Consider the following 24,611-nt stretch of genomic DNA (forward strand, 5'->3'; position numbering starts at 1 on the left):
TGATTTGTACAGCTTTAAAAGTGTAGAGGATGGCCATCATGGCAAAATGTCACAGAGGGCCTGGAAAGAGCTAACACCATTTCTTTCCAGTCTTAATCCTGATATAGTTTACTGGGGGCCCATTCACTGCCCCTGAACCTTCCTGTCGAGGAAGCTTTTAACACAAATTCATCACTCCTTGAGTAAATTTAGAGTGAATCTGGCTACGCATGTGATCTTTCACATGATCTACCCTGACACACAAATTTATCCAAGCTTTAACTTTCCATCATGCTTCATCTAGCCGTCATCCATCCTTATCAAGGACACTCATCAATCCTCCATGGGTTCCCTTTTTTATACCAGAACTGCAGCTCACCTGACTTTCCTTTTCCTGCAGCTGCAGTTTCTGTTTGGTGTATCAAACTCTTGGCAAAGGCTGCTGGCTGTCAGCCAATCAGAATGAAGCGGCAGAGACCAATGCTATGTGGCAATGGTAAAGTCCATGGAAGAGCTCATTCGTTACTATATTCTTTATTATTCTTCATCAGAGACATGAAGAACAACAAAAAGCCAAATGAGCTGTTAACACATTCAGCTGCACAAGTTGTGTTCATTGTATGTGTTAGGTTGAGGTCATTCTCTCTTACATCTACAGCATATGTGTGTTTTTGGCATCTCATACATCATTGATGGCTACAGCAGTCAATACTTGCTTGGTAAAACTGAGCTCTTCTTGCACTGAGAAAGCTTCTATTACATTCTGCAGCTTTCTGTATAGTTTGGATTATTAAATGTATGCAAACTGTTCAATAGCATCTCTGGTACATTGGAATTGCAGTCAGTATAGATATTGTTAAACTAACAACACTATTATTCATAGCAAGGTTTAGCTTTCTTTTATTCCAGGTCACTCAATTTTGCGGTCTTTTTCTGACAGGTTGAGGGGCGGGCTAGAAGGGGGGCACGGGGTGGCTACCGCCCCCCATGATACATGATTGGCTGCTTGTTCTGCTAATCTTCACAGCCCTTGTCACATGACCAATTAATGTTTCCATGATGACTATCCAAAATTATGGAACCAGCACTGGAAATGTTTTTTTATTTATTTTTTTTAAAGGCAGACTGAGCCTATAGACACGCACACACACACGCACACACACACGCACGCACGCACGCACGCACGCACGCACGCACGCACGCACACACACACACACACACACCCCGAGCCTCCCTGACTGATTACTGATCCCCTCCCCTGTGCCACCCCACATAAAAAATCCTGAATCGCCCCAGGACAGGTGCCTCTTGTACCAGTTATGGCAGAGCCAGCTCTCCCCAATAGGCAATATAAACAGTTGCTTAGGTTACCCTGGTCTCTGGGGGGGGCCCTAGAAAAGATTTTTTTTAATTAACACAAGACAATAACAAAATCAAAATTGAACTTCCTAACCAAAAATTGACAACATTTTTGCCAACAAATTGTGATAAAACAATAAGCTCAGAGACGGGCGATTTACAAGAATGAAAGTCAACACAAACTGAGATAAGTATCTTCACAAGCTAGTCTTTAACAGTTTGCCTGCACTGCAGCCCATGATTTAAGTTAAATAAATTACATTTGGAGGTCAGTTTAAGAAAGTGGTATAATTCTTTTCACATGGGAACAGCCATATGTTATGTCCTTACGGGCCTGCCTGGTGGATGTTTCACTGCAGGAATTTACTGTGTCACTACAAATTGTAGATTTTAGATTTAGAGGTTCCCCGTGAAAAATCAAAAGTAATAGCACAAATGTACTTTAAACCTGAGTATATGAAAGGTCACTGTAATAATAATCAATCAAAGAAAGAGAGAGAATACATTTGATTAAAATAAGACTAAACTACTTGCCTGTGGCTTTCCAAACTAGTGCCCCAAACTACATGCTCATTTGCTGTTTCGGTATCTAGTAAAATCTGCACATTTTACCCGTTTTGCCCTTTTCTTGCTCTTTTGTCTTTTCTTTCTCATTTTCTCACTGTACCAGCCTTGGCACAATAACACTAATTATTTGTAATAACTACAGTATATGTTCTTCAACATATAGCCTAACATATAGCCTTGTGCATCATATCTTTTTGGTTGGGTCAAATCCTTTCTACATCTAGAAATCATACACATCAGCTCTTTCCAATAAGAACATAACACTAAAATATGCATCAAACTAACCAGGTTAAGCAAAAAGCCCTAAGAAGGACCAGTCATGGGGTTAGGGGGTAATAGACAAATACTGTTTTACCATAGTCTATTTAAAGATAGTCTTGCTGCTAATAGGTTTAGTATACATGCATATTCTTACATTATGTGTGCTTAAAAAAATCATATTTACAGTACTTAGGGCCCAAACAAGTCTAGAGCCGAGGGCCGACCCTGAATGGTTGTCATTTATCATCTACCAGGAATGGCAAAAACACAAATTCCTTTCTCCCTTTTTAGCATGCCATAATGATCACCTTCATTGCCTCCTCCTGCAAAAGCAAAGGTGCAAATGACGTGTGCACACTTTGTCTCTGTGTTAAATTTTATTTACAGATCCACTGAAATAAGCTTCGAGCAGATTTTGAGCTCAAAAGGAATCAAATGCTTCCTCTTTAGGCACCTGCTTTTCCCAAGTGCAGAAAAACATTTCATTGTGACGACCCTGAGATGTCTGGTGTTCCTGTTGGTAGGTCAGTCATCCAAGGAGTCTTCACATCTTGTCATTTACAGCACTTTGACTTGTCACATTGACTTGTCTTTTCACCATTTGAAGACCAACATTTTTTTAATGTATAGGCTGCTGAAAACACATCTATAATGAGGACTTCTACATTAATCATGCTGATACCGTAACAAGGTGTTGATATCACTTCTAGTCAGTTTCATTCAAAAGATGCACTATGAGACTGCACAAAAACTGTTCTACTGTACATGTTTACACATATTTTTCTTCCAGTAATAAGCTCCATGTAGTCCCTAACTACTGAAATGAAATGTTGTGTACAAAGACGCTGGCTCACTGCAAGTCTAATTGGACATCAGTTTATGCAAATTTCCTGATCCGACCTCGCCAAGCTCATCAGTACTTATTAGTGAGGACACTTGCTGATAAAGGAGAGGGGGCAGAACCTGCCTCCTGAAACAGTCAAACAATTAGCTCCTGAAGCTATGCTTCCCTTTACCATCAGCAAAATCAAGCAGCAATAGATCCATGTATACCTCTCCATCATACAGGCTGCGGATACACAAAGTGAGAAAGGGTGAGACACATGGTCAAATATGCATGAGGTCTGGTCAGGACAGTACAATGAGGACAATAAACATGTCAAAACAAGAGCATGTCAATATGTAATTTACTTTATGACTGCAACATGTCTGATAAAAAGCAATTTGTGCTAATTTTAAATAAAAGAAATAATTCAATGTTTTGGGAAAAAAATCACCCTGTACTTACAATACTGCACAGGTATGGGAGTGATATCAATCTTCTCTAACTCTCTGCAAGAAAGCAAAGGGGGGGGGGAATATACCCAACATTTTGAACTATTCCTTACATTAATTGTGCAACATTTTAATCAATATCTTAAAGTCAGGGACCCAAAATCAACTAACACTGTTAAGGTTCCAGATTTGTTATTACATTACTGTTACTAAATAGTTTTCATTCTATTGACATGGATCAGTTGTAGATAGATGTGTTATGGTTTTGGTGTTTTGTCTTGTCTTATTGTAGTCATGTCTTGTTTCCTTCTGATTGTGTGATTTTCGGTCTTGTCTTGTTTTATGTTCCGTTTCCTGTTTTATTTTGATAGTCTGTTTTCTGTCTTGTCTTGTCTAGTTTTACTCCCTGTGTTTTCCCGCTCTTGTGATTGCCTGATGTTTTCCACCTGCCTCTTGTTACCCTCTGTATTTAGTCTTTGTGTTCCCCTTGTCCTGTGTCAGATCATTTTGTGTTTGTTCCAGTCAGTTTGTGTCTGTGCCCAGCGTGTTTGCATCAAGTGTACCAGGTTTGGATTCTTCCCTGTGTTCTCTCTTTGTTCCCATGAGTTTGCTGTAAGTTTGTTCCTCGAGTTTTCATTATTTTTGGATTTTAGTTTTTGCCTGCTTCCTTAGTATTCCCTTTGTTGTTTCTGTCTGCCTCATTTTTTGGATCTCCTGTTTTTTGTGTTTCAGTAAACCTTCGAGCTCAATCCTTCCCCTGCCTGCCTTGCCTCTGCATTTGGGTCCACCCATTTCCCCCTGAACATAACAAGATGGATATTTCTACTACTGATAATGTAACATTCTGATACCACGAACACACACACACACACACACACACACACACACACACACACACTCTTGCAGATGACAAACCGCCACGGGCAGAAACACACACACACATCCACTTGTTTCCAGAGAGGTCCAGATGACATCAGTAGGAACGTGACTATTGATCCATCAAGTTGAGGGGGCTGTTGTTGGGAGCAGGAAAAACTTGCCTTTCCTCCTGAGCTGGAGATAAATAAATATTGATTTGCCCCGATCAGCACAACATTGCCTACACAGGCATACTTATCACGCTAAATTTGGACTGAGACGAACCAGAGGAGAGCAAATAACAAGGAAGGAGGGAGTTTTACTAAGCAAATAGTGCCATGTGCTAGCACTGCGGTGTCCACTATGTGGGCTCCTCAGGGGATGTTTGAGGGTGGTGACGACTCTCTGGGTCACTCGTCTTGTGTAAATGCATGCACTAGTGCAAAACAGGTTCTGGTACCTCACATGCATGGACACCTGAACAACCCTAGCGCTTGAATGCTACGCAGAGAAAGAAAGCAATGGAATTCATAATAATGTGTCTGCACTGTCATTGCAGAAAGGCAATGACTGTAATGACACTGTAGTAGCACTTTATAACTATATATAGTTTTGATACTTTTACAGTATTTATATAGCACCTCGACCTGCTTCATAATCAAAAACATGGAAATCTCACTTTTTACATTATGGGACTTTAACTCAAGTTTGCTAATACTAACCACCATACGCTAACTGGAACTGGTCATGACCAGACCAAGTAAGGTTGTAGCTGCAAAACCCCTTAGTGTGTAGAATTGAGCAAGGGTGTATTCTCGGGTCAACATCATGAGACAAAATATTAAAATATGCTAACAGCTTTCTGGGACAAAATATTAAAATATGCTAACAGCTTTCTGGGGCTTTTCATCAATATAGCAGTGGGAACACAATTTATTCCTAGCAATAACCTAACTACAGGAATTCAAACGTTAGTCTTCTACTTCCACCTCCCATCAGACACCCTTTTTCCCAAAACAGACCACTCTATCACATCTCAGTGGCTTGGCAGCGAGCATCTGTCTGCTACTGTCCTCACCTTATTTCTTCACCAGTTTGTCTTTAGCTGGTCAGCTCAGCAGAATAGCAAATAACTGGACCATGTCCTCAATCTGTCTCTCTGAATCACTATAAGAAAGTTTACCAGAACATTCATTTTATTTTCACTGATCGATCACTTTCTAAACTCTTTGTTTGTCCTCCTCTCTTTGCCATCTTTTTCAGTAGAAGTCCTTTGTTCCACTTTGGTGCAGAACTGACACATTTTGTCATCTAACAGCTGCAGAGGGCTTTCAATTTTCCCACACAGCTGGTGCTTCCTGCAAGAGGACACAGTAATGAGGCTCCTATTGAAGCCAAATCAGTGAAGATATCAGAGCCCTGATCTCTGTATCAGTGCAGGAACATAACGTTGCTTGGATAGATTCGTATAGGGTGCCGACCTGTAGCTAGAGACAAGAACATGACAAATGAAAAGCCTTTTTTTGCAAACTGTCAAATTGTCCCTCCTTACAGAATTAATGTGAACAAAGAGACACACTATAACTGTTCTGACAGCAGGCTGTTCAAAGAAGCCTTTGGTATAAAAGGTATGTCACCGTTTTCCCTTTCACTAATAAGAATCCAAAATGTTTAAACCCATTTAAAGCATGCTGCATTTTACAAGACACTAAAGATTTAGATGCACATGAATATCCTTGACTGTGGACTACTGTGCCTCTCCTCTTTAACTGATGTTGGACCAGTGATAGAACCTAAGGGGTGGCCTTGGCCTCAGACAGCTAGATAGATAGGAGAAAGAGAGGCAGCAAGACAGAGAGCACACTGGATATAGGCACTCATGTTCCACACATTGATCTTTCACACATGCATTACAAACAAGACTGAGGAGCAAAACACCTGCCTAACATTTCAGGAGGACACCCCTCAAAGAGAAATAGCTGTTCTCTGAGCATGAGCACATTTTGCAATGCTCTTTGTCACCTCAAGGCAGCAATGTCATTTTGTTTGCCAAATGCTGTCTTTTGGAGCAGAGATAAGTAGAAGAATGAAAGAGGAGGGGAAAGATTTCGAAGTCAGCACATGATAGTTTTATAAATCAGCTGGCTGGAAGTAAAAAGAGTTGGAAGATTAAATGAAGTGTGGTGGCTATGAATAATATAGAGAACAGACAATTGGAAAAGAGGCAGAGTCATGGTTACTCTACACAAAGGTTCATTTGCAGGCTGGATGGCATAGTGTAAACTTTGTATGAATTTGCTGTAACTGTAGGTGTGTCCCCTTTCTCCAATCAGATTTCTTTATATAAGGGTAGAGATGTACACTAACTTACAACATGCGATCCACATGATTCAGATTTAAGGCAGCACAAATGCTACTGACCCTGCTCTAACTAGGTTGCTTAGTTTATTTGCCTCTAAATGCAGTATTATCATACACAAGACATCACTGCTGCCTGTACTAGATTCAGCCATGAAGTTAGCACCACCTCCTAAGAGCGACATTAGTCCATGAAGACCAAAGCAAAGCCACACAAATGGTAAAGAAGGCTTTTTAGCTAGCTGTTATAGTATTCAGTTAATATTTCAAAGTACCCAGAGGGCCTCTGTGTGTGTGTGTGTGTGTGTGTGTGTGTGTGTGTGTGTGTGTGTGTGTGTGTGTGTGTGTTTTCACATTAAAGGCTTACTTTCTGGGCAACCAGCCGTCTCTGGGGAGTCGATATGCGGTGCACAGTGAATTTCTTAATGCTGTGGCGTTTAACTCCTCACTACCAAGCATGCATTATCAGTGAATAGGAAGGATCCAGGCATGGCTGGAGGGCAAACTACTGACAACAGCCACCATTTCATTTGGAAAATAGAGCTGACATGTGTAGGCTAAATATCTTACACCTTAATAGCATGTACAAAACTACTGCAAGTTACATGTGGTGAAAGTCCATTGATTTTACACATAAAGGTCAGTTTACTAGTAATTGGGAGTACTACTCAGCTCCTGCAAACAGTTAAATAATGTCTTCTGGGACTCTGGAGGAACTTTATCGACTCTGAGAAAATAAAAATAATAGAGGACAACACATTTTTAACAGAAAGTCTGCATGTCAGACATGGAGTTTAAACGATGTGGGTTATTATAGGTTGAATTATGGGAAATGTAGAATATAAAATGTGGATATCTCAGCCTCTGCTGCACCGATTCTGACCATTCTCTATTGTCAGTCTCTTAGCCCAACCAACTTAATGGAAGTGCATCAGATTGATGCAGTACCCCTTTAAAGTATAAGAATTACGGAATATGTATCCTCAAAATGTTTTGTCATTGTTTGTTGCTTACCTTAATGCCTACTGCTCACCAGATGTCACAGATCACCAACCTATTTAATTTATGATGCCATTACTGGAGTCTGACAGTGTTTGTCTTCAACCCAGACCTCACACACAAAGGCGAGGCATCATGTTCCAACTACACTGGCTCTGACTACAAGAAGCTCACAGACTGTTGTATCTGCCTTCACAGACATACTATATACAGTCCACGTCACTGTGCAGAGCTGGACTGCAACGTTAATTAGTGAAAGTACTGACGGGGCGCGGACCTGTCCACGGACCGCGGTGCTGAAACCGACTGCTGCCTGCCGCAACACATAACTCTAATCAATGAAAAACAATATTGTGTAAGATGTGAGCACATGCCGTACATCGACTGTAGGCATGTCCTGAATCAGCATAATGCCATCAGTCAATATGACACAAGCATGAGTTGCAAAAGGTAGCATGAAGAGTCAAAGCAGGAGTTATGCAGGTGAAGCGATACCCCTCCTATAATCGGGCCATAGCAGCTTGGCAGCATAACGCTTAACCCTTTAATGCGCTATCTGAACATCATACATGCAAAACGAGACACAAAACCCGCAAAACTCCCTAACAGCTCCTCCGAAATCATGACACGGTAACAGCGGTGCATCCTATAGTAAAAGGCCATGATGACACAATCAACATGCTTGGTTTAAGCCCGAAAATCACTTACACATAAGCGTGGTAGATGAACGCCCATCCCCGCGGTCTTTCCAGCGCGTTATAGAGAAAATTCTGTAGTTTCCGATAGCTGGCATTTTTCTTCGACGGTCTGGGTCTCCCGGCGGAGATGCTGGACCTCGGTCTGCAGAGGATGCTGTTCCGTTTGGTGCTTTCCGAACCCGCAATGAGCAGCGCTCCATCCCTGTTGGATTCAGGAGCGCCGGGGTCCAATCCAACAAAGCCGACTTTGTGCTTTTTCTCTCCGGCTTGAGTTGGGTAAACCCCGCCGTTGAGAGATTTCTGCACCATTCTAAAGTCGAGACGACTCTAACGAGGAGTTGTCCGTGCCTTTGCCGCGGGGATGCATCACCGGTGCTGAGGGGTGTGTGCTGGTGGTGGTGATGGTGAATGCAGTCGGGGTCGGTCCCCCTAGAAAACCAAGTGCAATAATCATGCGAAACTGCACAGTGTATGCTTTTACATTAGCCCCTTCCGGCCATTTGACAGACACAACAAGGAGGGAAATGCACATGATTTTCAAGTCTAATCACGTTGGCTATCAGCACTTTAGAGACTATCTGCAATCATTTAATGGCCCAGCAATGACTAACACTGCAAAGTTTAACTGAACATGCAACCAGCCTTCTTCTAATCAATAGCATTTGGGCTGGCTTGTCAGTTTAGATCAAAACAATTACACGTTATTGGAGAAGATCATTAGTGCGTTTATGGAAAAATGTACATGTCTTGTCTCCAAAACCCCCAAATAACCTTCCATCTTTTCTACTTAAGGCCATTCCCAGAAAAAAGCTGCACAGAAGATGATGCATGTCCATGCAATATTCATGTGCAGCTTTTTCAGTCAGTGTAATGGACACCTAAAAAAACTATGCCAAGCTATGTTTTTAAGGTTTGCATTCTCTGATTGAGCAATGGTAAAGGACACATGCAGATAGTATCTGTCAACATCAAGTAAGACATAAAAACAAAGAAATGGAATATTTCAGCCCTCACATTGCTGGACATTAAAACGCAGAACCATGTAGATTAATTAGCATCAAACTGATGTGAAAGATAAAGACTAAATAATGTATAGCAGAATGCGTGAATTCAGCTTCCCCATTATACACATCCGTTTAGAGGTGACAGTAAGAGGTGACGTAAAGCAAAATGATGAGCAAGTGGACTGAAAAAAGAAACTACTTCAGTCAGAGGTCCTATTCCAGTAGCACTTAGTCACAGCCTGCTAAAACTGTATGTGCAGGCAAAGAGATGTAATAATCTCCTTTCAAATCATTAAGATGAAACTACATAAAACAAAAAGGCAACATAAACAGGACACATTGTAAAGCAAGACAATTACAAGATAAATGGCAATTAAAAAAAGGTCCTGACAAGAGGGTAACCACTTTAACGGTGTGTTAGCATTTTTAGAGCGGACATCATGTCCTCTGTTGGGTCACCACTTGACAACATTAATGCTTCATTAAAAAACATCATCATACTGTGAACATTTTATTTACTAGCTTGTTAAGATGCATTTACAATGATAATTTTAGAAAGATTCAACAAAGACCCTTTGTACAGTTATTTTCAAGCAACTTAAAATTGCAAATAAAGTATATACAAAAACATTAGAATAATGTAAATAAATGTGTAATCAGTGACATATGTGTTTGTCCGGCTACACCAACATGCTGCAGTCATTAGCGAATTAAAACTGGTGATGCGCCTAAAACCAGAGTATGGTAAATATTGATCCATTCTGAGTTTATATACAATGTACACTGCTCAGATTAAGAGCAAATTGAATAAGAGAAATGACAACAATGCAGATATCCGCTGAGTCTTATATGCAAACAGAGGGATGTGAATTTACAGTGTCCCTGCTAGTACAGAGGGATGTGTTGAGACTATTCCAACATGCTCATTTCGAACCAGGCTGCTTTTAAATAAATAAAAAGGACTAAATGACCTGGCTAATGAATGCAGCATGCCGAGACAGATTCATGAAATGGACGTCAGACTTTTTTAACAGTCAAAAACAACAAGTTGTCAGTGAGGTCATGAATACAAATGTTTTATATACTATATTAGCTCCATAAAAAATAATCCAATTTAATTTATAGCATTACTCCGACATATCCTATCTTTTTTTCTCTGACATGGTTACAGTTTGTATGTACAAGAAATTAAAATCTTCAGTAAAATAATGTTACCGTTTCAGTCCTGAAAGGATCCCTTTGTTTATGTCATCCACAAACAGCTTACAGTACTTTTTGCTAACACTGTAACTTGAATGGACCAATCATTGTGCTCCTTTTAATACCTACAGTAAATACAACAGTTCCAAGACAATGTAAAAACCAATTTAAAAATCAAAATGTCTTAGTTAACAGAAGGCAATACAACTAGTACATTTGAATTAATATATTAATAATTTATCAATCTGTTTGGCTGCTTTTGGACAAGCAGCCTTGTATGGTTTGCTTTAGCTTCCTTTGTCCAGATTCTAATTAGAAAGCTTCTGTTCATCTTCTCTCCTTTGCTCTCCGTGAAGATCAATGTAACACTTCCTGACGTGATCAAAGTTCACACATATAAATAAAATACACAAGCAGTTACGTCTAAAAAATGGCATGCCATTGGTCCTTTAAATACTGTTCAATACGTAGGCTGGAATGCGTTGATATTCTTTAATACCTGATATAGGATAAGTGAGGGATAAAAATGCTCATTCCGGACACAATAAATAACTATCCTTCATATAGTGCAGTAATACAGTACTCACACTAAACCTACAGTAATTGCACAGTAACCACATGCAAATGGCTGAAGAAAGAGCAGCCCCGCCTAACATCCGTCTTTCCATCTGTCCCTCAATCCCTACTTCCATCCCTCTGTCTATTCTTTGACTTTCTGCATCTATTCAGCCAGCCAACATACAGTACATGAATACCAAGGTTTTCAAGTATTCTACTTTACTTGGGTTCCGAACATTGAGCCCTGGGGAACACCAGCCCAAACAGATGAAGAGACAGCTCTCTGGAGTTGCAGTCCAAGGCAAAACAGATAACATCTGCATTTAGGATAACAGTCAGGTATAGGTAGTTTGGTTAATCCAGTTAATAATAAGCGCTCGGTTAGGAGCATGATCACTGTGGATGTCTTCTGTACGAGGCATCAAACTGACATCTGCCTTTCACTTATGTTGTGAATAGTTTGCACCAGTTGTTAAGTCATTCATGTCAGCTGTGTAGACAGACAGCCAAAGCAATAATACTTCTATCTGGGTGGCTTCCCAGTATAACAGTACATGACTGATCTTGAGCTTCAGGATGCATCTCACTACAAGTGCTCCCTGGTAACTGTCATTTGTACAGTCTTGTTTAGCCTATACTTTGCGCTGAAGACTCTAGTGGTATCCATGGTGGAGTGATCCCTGTATATGTGGGGCAGTGGGAGGAGGAAGGGTCTTTCCATTGGGAGTCTCTCTTGGAAAGAAAGCGGTGAGACTTGCTCTCTTTTGTTATTGTCATCTCTCATCCTATCTTTCGCCCCTTTCTCTGATGAGTTTTCTTAGAGATCTCCATCTGAGGGTGGCAAACACAGCTTGAAGAGCCTGTTGAAAAAGAAAAACTTGAAATGAGGGGAATCCGCCTTGTCTAAGACCATAAATGGTGTCATGTACTAATGGCATGGGAAAAGGTGCCCGGAAGTGGTTTTATACAGTACCTTGGGAATGAAGGAGTCATCTGGTCCATTACCTTGAGATTTTTAGCAGAAAGCTCAACTCTTGCCCCCTGGTAAAAGAGAAAACATATGCTATTGCAGTGAGCTCAATTTCCCTGAATGGCTAAGCATCCAAAAACCTAAAAATACTTGTTCTAAGTCAAGGGATTGGATGTATTTTCATGTAACGCACACATTATTATTTGATATGATTTTGACAAAGGCATCCGTGTGGTAAGATGATTTGGTTGAGGTAAAGAGTATTGAGAGAAATGTATTATCACAGTAGTTACTGTATATGGAATCGAATTTGGGCTGGGTGATTAGGCATTATAATTCATCGACTTTCAGTAAACAATATGACAATATGATTATACCTTGTTATCATTTACAAAGTTCTGTTGACCAAATAAATATTTCCAAGCAAAATTTATTCAAAACCAACAAAAAAAGTTACTGAATATTTTGTTGTACATGTGTCTGGAGTTTTGTCTGAAGCAATGCAATAAAGTGGAACACTTTAGTTCATTGCATCAAATATCAAACATTTACACATTTTCTATACTGTGATATACGTCTATATCAGAACAATACACTTAATTAATATTGTAGTACTGATTTCAGCCATTATGCCCAGTCCTAGTTCTTACTTAAGAACTAGAAGGATCTCTACTAGACTCAGTCTGAGATCAACTGCCCCTGAGCTTTACCTGTTTGCGCATTATATCCATGGTCTGCATGATGCAGCGCGGCATGAGACCGTGGTTTCTGGCTAAGATCATTGCCTGCTCCAGTGTCACATTTAGGGTACATCTGCAAAGAACAAAAAGGTAAAAGGTCAGGGATGTGTGTGTATCTATTTAACCAACGCACTAATGGGGTTGTCCATATGTGCACCTGCTGGACACTTCATAGTAGAAATTCATTCAAAACAGTGAGGCAAGGTTCAATGGGGGTGACTGTCATCCACTCTGCACTGTGTTAACCTTTATTCCAGCTGACAGTTTAGTGCTACTACACAAGAGGTATAATAATGTTGGCGTGCTGCCAGGCTGACCTCTGCATGCCTGTGCCACACATGGTGATGTGGCAGGCTCCCAGGCGGTTACACAGCTCAGAGGACACGCACAGCACGCTGACACCTGATGGGTGGCCTTGGGCACTCGAGCGCACGTTGACGTAGGACTGCATTAGTCGACAAAGATCGTCCAGTGTGTTGAGGGGCCGCAGCAGCTATGAGGAGGAGATAAGTAAAGGTTGGAGAGGGTCAGTGCTTAAATGGACTGCTAACAAGAAGTTACAGCACAGTGTGGCAAAAGTGGCCATCTTACCAAGTCATTTAGACTACTATTAAAATCTGTATTTTATAAAAACCAAGCATAAACCAACTTGTTTCCTATGTGGTTTCTTCAGTTCTGGCAATTTTGTCAAGGTAAGTGAAAGTATATTGAAAAAAGCGGAATACTGCCGGATAATACACAGTAATATCAATTAAATTAGAGATAAATAAGATTCAAAATAGTGAAAAGGTTAATCTTTATTCGACACAAGACACATTATCTCACACCACTCACACCTTAACACTAGAATGAGTAGAGTAACTGACTTGTTAAGATGGTGCACCAGCAGAAATGGGGGGAAAACCATAAAACTAACACAAAGAGGTCTAACTCTTTATAGTCTTGCTTTTAAAAAGACAATGAAAACCTGTGAATAAGGCTGTAGATATTGAAACTATGTTCTATTCGGTTTTAATTACTGGTTCTAGTTCAGCTACAGTCAGTTTGGGACACTAGAATTTTCTTTCTAATCTAATCATCGCTGAGGTTCAAATGGAAGCAGTTGATAATGTTGAAGTGTTGAGGTTAGTTGGAGTTAATAGGGGAGTCTTGACGAGCTAGTGGGGGGGGGTTTCCAGTGGAGGGAACAGGACACAGGTTCATCTTACTTTCGAAATGCTTGGTTGAAGGTCTCTAACTTCAAGGCCCAGTATCTGTGCTTGCATTTATATTCAGTCACAACATTATATAAAAAATTGACGTATGTTTCAAGAACAGGATATACGTTACGTGATAAAAGACCACATAGACTGTAATGTAGACAGCAACAGCAATACATGGGAAACATACCAGAATAAGTGTATATTTACCTGGTCTATCTTCATTGCTGTGGTGTTTGAGTCTGTAGGGAGATTAGACTTCTCCAAATAGAAAGCCCTGTTGAGATAAAAATATATATATATATATATATATATATATATATATATATATCAGTTTTAAAAACTCTCCATCTTTGTTTGGAAATCTACAGATTTTTCACCTCAGACTCCAACTGTGTGAGTGCTGAGTCATCTAGCATTTAGAGTACTTCACTTTATAGAATATGCATTTGCTACAGTACACATTTCACAATTTATTGATGTTGCATGAGTCATTTCCTGGTCATTAACATGCACATATAAGAAATGACATATTAATAGGCTATTAAAAAACATGAAGATGTTACAGGGCAATAAACAATAACAATTCAAGTAGAAATACATACATACATTCATATACTGTATGCAACATTGTAAACCACAATTTCAATTGCTACATTAAAGGTTGTACCATTGTTTCAATATACGCAATGTTTTGTTGTAAACATTTAGTTTTTTCTTAACATCTCACCTTGCACATATGATATCTAACAAAACATGATAGTTTTTCGGACAGAGATTATTAAAAATCGACAACATTCACAGTATTTTGACCTGGTAACCAAATTCCTATCAAATATGGTTTAATAAATCAAAAATATTACACAAGCCACTCATGTACCCAACAAAGCCCTGTTATTCGATGTGGCACAGGTCGAGAGAAATGACACAATTCTAACCTTGAAAAATTCTAAACCTTGAAAATAGTTAAGAGGAAAGTAAAACAGCAATGGAAGCGTCGTTTCTGCAACATCACATGGTGAATCTACCTTTAAGGTGAAATGTATACTGAGTGTTAGTGAGTACGCCACTGGAGGGCCGTGATGCAGTGTAGCATAGCTTACCTGAGTCTGCGGTAGTAGGCCTTGACCTTCTCTAAAGAGACAGCGTTGGTGCGCTGCTGGAAATCCTCCATGGCTGCGTAGTCCTGCTGGGATACTCCCTCTGGACGCTCCAGCGCTGGATTAAACAGTCAGGAGGTATTTAGATCAACGCATATGGGCACACTTTTATATCATCACATATTTTCATGCCCTCGAATTTTAACACATTTCACCTCCGATTTTCAAACCTCATTGTTATGGCTAACACTAACATGAACATAATTTTAATGTTAACTCTTAACACCAAATCCATCTGATCCAACAGGCCTTAAATGTAGTAAAAACCTCAACTCTAAAATAATATTTTGAAAAACTGAGGATTGCCCAAAATCTCATTACTTTCGAAGATTTTCTCACAGATATAGCCACACACTCACACAAACTTCAGCATCTGCAATATTGCAATACTTCCCCCCCCCCCCAACCTGCAGCAAGGACTATTTCCCAGTAGGTGGCGATGTTCATCCACATATCCACACTGCCGGCTCTGAAGCTGTATTGCAGCACTTTGTTCCAGTTGAAGTACATGGGAACAATATGAGTTCTCGCATTGGCACTTCCAACTGGCACTTGTCTATGGAAAATAAAAGGCTATTTGGCATACAGACATGATGCGCAATTCTATCCATTCACACTAGGCCGGCTGAGACTGATGATGAAGAAGAAGAAGAAGGAGAATGCAAAGGTGAAGTGTCTTAAATGGCCAATAAAAGGCTTCAATCTAACTTAATAAAATCAGGTAAAGTTTTCAGGAATGCATTGAGAGTGTTTTAAACTATACAGTTCAATTTATAGTGTATAGAAGCGATTTAATGTCCTCTGTGTTTAAAACAACCCTCCCTGAAGTTGGCTCTATTGACCCTAACAGTTTGATGAGCATACATCATCAACAGTTAGCATGGAATGATTGGTCAGAGTCTTGTTTTGTTTTTAAATCAAATAAACTAAAATTATGTGTAAAATGATATTTTAAATTATGCATTAAGTTCTTGCTTAAATTAAGATTCTGTATAAAACTATTGCCTTGGTGCTCATGTACTGTATTTCAAAAGGAACAACCCCCAGACCCACATGCCACTAATGTGTTATGCTATACTTATTTATCTAGACCCTGGACTTGCAGTTTTCTCAGTTTCTCCAGTTCCTCTGTCCCAGTCTGCCCAGTCTTACCCCTGGTGAAGAGGACGGTGTGGAGCTTCAGGCTGCCTCCATTTTGCAGCCGACTGGGCAGCTCACTGAAGTGACAGCTGTCCAGGTACAGGGTGACCCTCAAGGCCTGGCGGCTGCCCTCCACCTGGTAACACACTGGCGTGTCTGCAATACAGAGCCAGAGGCAGGAGAGATGTTAACAAGACTGCAGTATTATCATGTTGGCTATCTGAGCCACTCCACAAATGAAAATGTGAGAATGAAAATGGGCTATGAAGTTAGTGACCTTTAAGTACCCTCGGATGTTTTGTTATGGACATCAAGAGAATTAACTAAAACAGTTCATTTCACATATACAAAAGTCAGCATTAATAATAGAGTCTGTAATAGTGACGTTTTACCATGAACAGGAAAACAACACCTGTGTATTGTGCTCTGTCACTATTGATGTGTCTTAATGCTTATATTTGCCAGGGTCAGAAGTCCAGGTTTCCCAATGCCATGACATACATTCATATACCGTATGCAACATGACAGCACAGACATACTGCTGCATTAGTGAGGATCGTCAATCACTTCAAATTGTTTGTATTTCTACCAAGCAGGATTTCATGAAACCACAATCACTGCAGTCATATCAGAAACTCCATGCTGTCAGAACTGAATGTGGAAAACTCACTGTCTACAGCATTGCCTTAGTTTTTCTTTGACACTGCCGCAGAGTGCACAGTAATGGAAAGAATGACTAAAGTCCATTTAAATATAACAGTGGTAATTACCTGTGTTAGGTATTTTGGGAAAATCTGCAAGACACATACTGTTATGTCTGTATGCTGCTTTTAATGTAGCAGCAGCTGGCAAATACACTGGTTGGATGGGATTCTTTAAAAGCAACAAAATAAAAATCTTTTACAGTTAGTGATGAAAATCTAAACAGAGGTGTCCAAACTATTGTGCCGGACAAACGGACAGAGGTTGATCCCTATCACGTATAACAATGACTGATTTGTCTGGCACATTTGTTTGATCTTTTAAATACATTTTCGCACCTAAAACAATTCTAGTTATAACACATTTGTCATTACTGTATCACTTGTATGCAGAGCAGTAACCTTTTCTAATTTTACAAGCAATACATGACGGGTCTAATTTATAACTTACAACAGTGGCAGACTGTGGCACATGAGCAGTTCTTAGAACATGGAAAAGATGACCTTTACTGAGCAACCTCTAGGGCCAGCTCTCCTACAGAAGCCATCGAGCCATAATCCTGTTGAATTGGCTGTGATGCTTCAGGCTGAACTCGGGGGGCCTCAGACTCTGTGGTGTTTACACAATTCTACCCTACCAATAGCTCACAGCTTGCTGAAGATGCTATTAGCAAATCAATACTGTCCAATGGACGCTGCCGTCATAAACCATTTGCCTGCACTGCAGCACTCTGAGCACAAAATGCAACTTCAGCAAAGCAGTTTGGTTCAAAACAGGTTGTTTTTTTACACTAACGTGTAGGAGATTGGTTCTGCACGCTGTACTGTATATATCTATACATGCCTGTTGTAAGTAATTAATATAAGTACAGTATGAATATGTGCCTGCAATGGTTCGCATGGTCATGCAAAATATATGCATGTGTATACAATATGCTTTCTGCTGCTGTGCGTGAACCTAGAATAGCAAATCCAGGCCTCATCCATAGCTTTGCCTCCAAAAATGGGAAATGCATGTTGTGCTTTTCCTTTGAGCGGAAATCTCTGCTGGCCATATTGAGGCTACAGAAAAGAGAACTGATTCAGGATGCAGTCGCCCTTTGTATCCACTGGCTTTAAGGCTTCTGATGGCCAGGAGTACCTTCAGTGAATACAGGTTATGAAAGGCACATTATGCCCAGGTCTTAAACTTTCTATAGACAGTCATGTCAACAATTCAAGATGCTCACAATGCCCACTATGAACGACCTTGGTGCATCCTCAGTTGAAACAACTGCAATAAACTATTGTATTTGAATGCTTACTCTGAAATAAATGTTGCGACCTTGCGCGGTTTGCTGGACAATAGAAATGCAAAGCACAAAATCAATTTGGCACTTTCATGCTCCAAAAAGATTTTTTTTTTACTACAGCACATACAGCATTTTGTGCAGGAATATTATATACAGTAGCTGTATGAGTATTTAAATGTACTGTTTGTGTATATCTATAGGTGCTTCCACCATATGTGTGTCTCAGAGCAGTACTTAAGTTTACATGAAGCCCCCTCGCAGCCTGTCAGGAAGTGACAATCTTATCTGTAATACAAGGACAACGAGGACTTTAAGAGACTGCATGCTCTGCCCTTCTTTAAGATGATTTATGGAGCCATTATAGTGTTGGTTTTAGCTCCCTATTCAGTCGCTCTCCACTGAAAAGAAAATTAAATCTGCAACGGCAAAATGGCAATTTCACCCTCAATAGCGACCATACATCCATACAGCTGCTCATTAGCAGCAGTGTGGTTTGAATGGGAAAAGTCAGTCTTTGTTGATAGACTCTCTTACTTGCGACTAGACACTCATCCTCCAGTTGCCTGAAGAACACAGTGACTTTGTCCAAGTCCAACAGGGCCGCCTTGGTGTCTTCCAGCATGGTCCGCTCCTCTTTCTGTCGGAGGAGAAAAAGAAAGCTTAGAAGTTGCACCAGGAAGAGAGTTCTGATAGTTAGAAGCCATGCAGTAGAGGACGGCTACGTTGCTAGACAGGCATTTTACTTCTACTACTACTACAGCATAGCCTAGAAATCTAGACGCACGGCAGCAAATGTAATTTGCAGCCAGGGGGTCTAGCAACTCTCCACCAAATTCTGGTCATGCCAATCACGTCATGTATAGAGTCGGTGGGTGGGCTTAACATAAGGACGGCAGAGTTGCGGCGGTTCCGCGTGAATTCCCTGCTACCTGACAACAAAGAAGATGGCTGCTGCTGCTGGCAAACAGCGGCCTTTCGAATCAGCTTTGGCTGCGACTCTTGGAGTTAAGCACTGAAGTCATTCTTAAAAAAGGAAGATGTGTTCGAAGTTTTGTCGACCGCATACGGCAAAAGTTTAATCTATCAACTAGTGTTGCTCTGGTTGGCTATGAGTGCAGAGGGAATTTGAAAGACAACCGTTTATCCTCCCCTCGGATTGAGCCCTGCCAATGGTGAGTTCCCAGACCCAACATCTTGATGTGGGTCTGGCTTGTCAGGCTAACTACAGCATACTTGAATTTTAAAAAGAAATGCATCCAACGTATGAAGCTACATCACAGAGAAAACCCATCGGTCTGCACCTTCTTGTCAAATGAAAACAGAAAATCTGTCCTCACCACGTGTGGTGCTAGAGTGGACTGGAAGTGCAGCAGCACGCCAATGACAGATATTTGCTCCAGCCACTTGCGGCTGGTTTCCTTGCCATCTTCCTGGTACTCGCCGGCGTTGTTGAATCGTGACCGCAACGCCGCCAACAGCTGCTCCGCCAGTGTGCACAGGGCGCCTGTCGCCGCCTGGCAGAAGATCACATCCCGTCGCAGCTGCAGAGACGTGTCTGGTGTTGGGGGAAATTTTTATGTGATAGAGGGGGTACAGGGAAGTACAAAGGGGGATATTATGGGGAATATCAGTGCAGAAGAGGTTAAAGCATCTCAACCTCCCAATACAACCTTCCTCATTACACATGTCCTGGAGTTGCTCCAATACATATACTTTATTCCATTAGCCTGCATCCCCTGAGAGGATATCTCCCATTAACTAGCACCATATGCCAATGTGCACAGTTCAAAGTGACTGGAGCATCATGTGCTTTGACACCAACCCTCATCCCTGTTCAAGCACACAGAATAACTGGCCTCCTGGAAATGTGCCTGATTTAGAAATAAAACCCATGCTGAAAACTAAGACGTCTTAGAACAGTTTGATTATACTGGAGACTAAATCAATTTAAACATCTGCTTTATCTTCTGTAATAAAGCAGATGTGATTAAATAAAAACATACTTGGTATAGGGCTATTATATTAGGCTGTTCATTAATAATACAAAAAAGTGGACATGCATTGTTTAAAAGCTAATGTGACAAACTGAAAGAGAAAAAGAAAATATAACCATTAAATGTAAAAAGAAAAAAAAGAAAGAAAAATGTTAGAAAAACAAAGAGACTGTATTAATGATATTTAAAATACATATTTTTGTGGCGATTTAATAACCTTTGAGGATGTTTTAAGGACTTGCAAATGGCCTGATGTAGAAGTGGCTGTATTTTCATATGATAGATGATCTCATTTGCAAAGTGCTCTAAACTGTTGGAATCATTTAAAATACTCCAGTTATGAGACGTTTCCTGCTGCTTGAGACTGACTTCGTCTCGACAAGTCATCTGGTAATTTTATGGAAAATTAGAACTGGGTTTTATCTAGTTTGATTATTCACCAGCACCTTGCTTTGAATATGAACTGGTTTCTATTAAACACTGACATGTTACTCTACCTGTGCACTTTAGCAGAGCCAGGAGAAGCTGGTTCTTTCCATCTGTAGAGGCAGAAGGAAAACAAGATGGAATGACTGATTGTAACTGTATACGATCACATTTGTGTGTGTGTGTGTGTGTGTGTGTGTGTGTGTGTGTGTGTGTGTGTGTGTGTGCGTGTGTGTGTGTATCACTAACCGTCCACAAATCTTTGCAGGCTTTCCACAAGTGTTTTGATAGAGTTGGGCAGGTTCCAAGGGTCCTCCTGGATGTTCTTGTGGATAATGCAACGACAACGAACCGTCCAATCTTCCGTTTGGCGGAACTCTGTTCAAATAAAATCCAGGAATGTGGGTATCTGTTGTGTAACAGTTGTATTAACAGTACAGTAGTATGCAACACACCCATTCACCCTTCTAGCACACACACAGATATAAATACGTACCTGGTTGGCTGTGGTCAGAGTAAAAGTGCTTGGTCTCCTCACAGGCCTTGGTCATGACAGGTCCTTTGAGTAGACTGTTGATAGACTCAACCTGTGTGCAGAAATAAAAGCACACACACACACACACACACACACAAAGATTGTCAGGTAATCCTCATCCCTCATATTCTACTCTACGTGTCATTCAAACATACACATACCCCGACACATACACATAACTGTGTGTGTGTGTGTGTGTGTGTGTGAGGAGAAAAAGAAAGAAAGAAAGAAAGGAGGTCGAGTGAAAGATGAGAGAGAAAACCAGGATCCAGACCAGAGGACAGAGAGCTCCTCAAGGTAACTCACCCCAGATGTTGTCTGATTACTATCACAATCATCTGTTCCAAATGGTTTGCCGGTGTTGGTGGGGGTATGAAGCTGACGTGTGTGTGTGTGTGTTCTAGTTTGACTATCTTTCAGTTTGAAATATTTTGGCTGAGTTTAAAGTGAGGCAATCTCAGTTAGTCCTCACTCTCTGAGGTGTAGTTTGGGAATAAAGAATACCGTCATATTTTGTTAGAATTAGACTGAGGTTAGGGGAAGCGGTTAAGGGCGCTCTATAATTCTACAACACAACATTTCCCACAATAAATGTATAAATTACTCCAAACTGAACCCCAGAACTAACCTGGTTGAAAAGGTGCTCGAGGCAGCCGTGCAGTTTGTCCTGTTTGTCCGAGGGAATCCTCATGTCACACGGCAGCTCATCCCCTAGCAGCCGAAATACACCAAACAAAAAGTTGAAGAGAAATCACACATTTGGGCTATTTATCCATCTGCCTCATTGTGGACTTAAAGCTGGTAAAAACAGTGGACACATACTTGGCTCACGGAAACAAAAACATGGTTATGAAATGTTACAAAATATCTGACCAGAGTCACCGCCATGAAATATCTACAGTATTTCTGTTTTGGCGTTCTGAAAGCATGACATATGATTACCACATAACTAAAGAGGAATCACAAGTTGGCAAGTACTGATGAATTCTTATGCAAACATCCATTCTTTCTTGCCCTTGTTTGACACTCAGGAAGCATGTATTTGCTTCGCCCTAGCTCATTTTGTTTTTGTTAAATTCACTTCACAGTGTTGTCTGCTTGGACAGTGACACATTTGTTTTCGTGTTATTTTTACTCAACACTGGATCTGAAATCTGAAGTGCTGGAGGACAAAACAATAGAAAATGTGACACTTAGTCAGATATTCAAGTGAGAGCTCTTGTGGACAGAGAAAAGCTACATCTCCTTTCTTTCCTTTACCTGATCCCATCTCATCACTTCCCAGGTAAGAGCTGTTACTTCGCACACTGGTGTAGGACAGAACTGAATCTCTGTTGCTGTTGCATTCACTGTAATGAAACACACACACACACACACACACACACACACACACACGCACACACACACACAGTTAAAATGCATAATAAACCAAAGGGTTCATTCCGTTCTTAAACCACAGAGAGGATTTGGAAAGCTGCGACTTGTAATTATGCTGCCAAATAATGTTTTTGATTGTAAATGCCTTTTCTGATTTACAGTATCCGACCAAAAGTAATTAAATGTTTCTCACAGCAACAACCGCCACTGGTTTACACAGAGGAGCATTCAGTAAACTGTTGCTGCATTAGTCCCAAACATTGATAACAAATGTGTACATTAGAACACTGAACACTTAAATGGAGCACAAATATATTTGTAAAAACGTGTCCTTTTCAGCGCTGTCAGTGTGTTGCAGCTAAGTTGTCAGTGTATTCCTTCATACAGGTGTGTGCAGAGAACTTTAACCTGCCTGAGACAGTTTTGTAAAATGACATAGTCTGGTATTTATAGTCATACGTCTACGTGATTCAACATGATTACCGGGAGCATGTAAAAGATTTATGTGGCTCAAATTATACATCGCTTCAAGTGAGCACACCCGCAATCCCCTCTGATTCAGAAGCTGAATTACCATGACAAATGCCCTAGAAGCGAGTATAAGCTACAAAACGACAACACTGGCTTTGTTTTCGTTTGCTATTGGCTGGATGACAATGTGGGGGAGTAGGGGGTGGATATCACCTCCGGGTTATTCTGTGGTGCGTAATGTGTGTGTAGATGTGTGTAAATGTGTGTTTGTGTTGGTAGGGGAGATTGGCTACCTCAAAGCTGCTACAATTATAGGGAGACAGTTAATATAACAATTTTTTTGTAGTTTGGCTTGAATTCCCCGCTGGCTCTTATTCACACACACTCATACAAACTCACTGTGTTACACTCAAACTAATATGTGTGTATGCACCAGTAAATCAAAGTTTTTGTCTTTGTACTCTTTCTCTCCATGCAGTCTGTCTAATCATACTTTAGGCCTTCCATTGCTTTTCTATTTATTTGTTGCCTTATATACACACAATTCCCTCTCTCCCTCACAATTCCTTTTTCCTGTATTATTCCCCTCCTGGCTATTTGCTTAGGTGTGTTTTCCAGTTGAATTCAGAGACATACACACTGACACACAAGTGGTGATTTTCTAAATTTAACCACAAGCCTACTGCCAAAAGTGTGAGCACCACTGTGACAATTATCCTGCCTATAGTAGATGATCTGGCTCACACACACACACACACACACACACACACACACACACACACACACACTTAACTGGGTGATGTATATTTACATTGGAAAGATTACATTAATGCCAGCACACAGACTAAAATTGATTATTGAGTGTGATGTTAATAGAGATATTGCTTCACAACGCAATGCACAATAAAACCTAAGCAGCTACTCAGCTAATAAAATTGTTAAACCAATTTGGACGTTGGTGCGACAGCTTTAGGGACATACCGGACAACGACAAAAGTACAAATATCAAATAATTGGAAACAATGTGTTTAAGCTGGAATGGTACATTAGGTTGAGAAATTAAGGTTCATATACTGTCAGAAAGTGTAATAGCTAAGGAAGCCAAGACAAAAATGACTGCAGTCTGTATTGGATTGATTTTGAGGAGTCTCTTGTTTAAGGAAACAGAAGAGATGAATAGGACTGTTGGAAATGTTAAGCAACAAAGGAAGATCAATCACAGGTTATCACTTGAGAGAAGCATACTGATGCCTGGAGGGAACAGTAATCTGTTTCAGCTGCATCTGGACATACTCTACAAACTGTGTAAATACACAACAAAAGGTCTTAACAGGGTCATTCAGAGATTTGGGTGCCAGAGATTTTTTAACAGCCACAATGTACCAGAGTTAGGAACGTACAATGCTTGATTATGATTTCTTACACACACTCTTCTCTCCTCAATTCTTTCTGTATTTTTCTGTCTGATCCCCTAAGTCTGTCTGCGTGTG

The 24,611-nt window shown here is 40.5% G+C and overlaps 2 protein-coding genes across 11 annotated transcripts in view; both read right to left on the reverse strand.

Annotated features, from left to right (window-relative positions):
• LOC144520249 (potassium voltage-gated channel subfamily KQT member 2-like) overlaps nucleotides 1–8,663 on the reverse strand; it is a 30,978-nt gene extending 22,315 nt beyond the window's left edge. For all 8 annotated transcript variants that reach the window (XM_078253918.1, XM_078253916.1, XM_078253917.1 and 5 more), the window contains exon 1: nucleotides 8,365–8,663. In XM_078253918.1, coding sequence (XP_078110044.1) covers nucleotides 8,365–8,663 — 299 coding nt within the window. The remainder of the gene's footprint in view (nucleotides 1–8,364) is intronic.
• Nucleotides 8,664–9,856: 1,193 nt separating this feature from the next.
• prex1 (phosphatidylinositol-3,4,5-trisphosphate-dependent Rac exchange factor 1) overlaps nucleotides 9,857–24,611 on the reverse strand; it is an 83,921-nt gene continuing 69,166 nt past the window's right edge. For all 3 annotated transcript variants that reach the window (XM_078254388.1, XM_078254387.1, XM_078254386.1), the window contains 14 exons: nucleotides 22,534–22,622; nucleotides 21,902–21,984; nucleotides 21,235–21,325; nucleotides 20,988–21,116; nucleotides 20,810–20,851; nucleotides 19,656–19,873; nucleotides 18,853–18,955; nucleotides 16,338–16,481; nucleotides 15,129–15,243; nucleotides 14,236–14,302; nucleotides 13,144–13,319; nucleotides 12,797–12,899; nucleotides 12,090–12,157; nucleotides 9,857–11,976 (listed from right to left, as the gene is read on the reverse strand). In XM_078254388.1, the coding sequence (XP_078110514.1) occupies nucleotides 11,934–11,976; nucleotides 12,090–12,157; nucleotides 12,797–12,899; nucleotides 13,144–13,319; nucleotides 14,236–14,302; nucleotides 15,129–15,243; nucleotides 16,338–16,481; nucleotides 18,853–18,955; nucleotides 19,656–19,873; nucleotides 20,810–20,851; nucleotides 20,988–21,116; nucleotides 21,235–21,325; nucleotides 21,902–21,984; nucleotides 22,534–22,622 (1,471 nt within the window). In that variant the 3' untranslated portion in view covers nucleotides 9,857–11,933. The remainder of the gene's footprint in view (nucleotides 11,977–12,089; nucleotides 12,158–12,796; nucleotides 12,900–13,143; nucleotides 13,320–14,235; nucleotides 14,303–15,128; nucleotides 15,244–16,337; nucleotides 16,482–18,852; nucleotides 18,956–19,655; nucleotides 19,874–20,809; nucleotides 20,852–20,987; nucleotides 21,117–21,234; nucleotides 21,326–21,901; nucleotides 21,985–22,533; nucleotides 22,623–24,611) is intronic.

This window comes from Sander vitreus, chromosome 7 (assembly GCF_031162955.1).
Source record: "Sander vitreus isolate 19-12246 chromosome 7, sanVit1, whole genome shotgun sequence".
Lineage (NCBI taxonomy): Eukaryota > Metazoa > Chordata > Actinopteri > Perciformes > Percidae > Sander > Sander vitreus.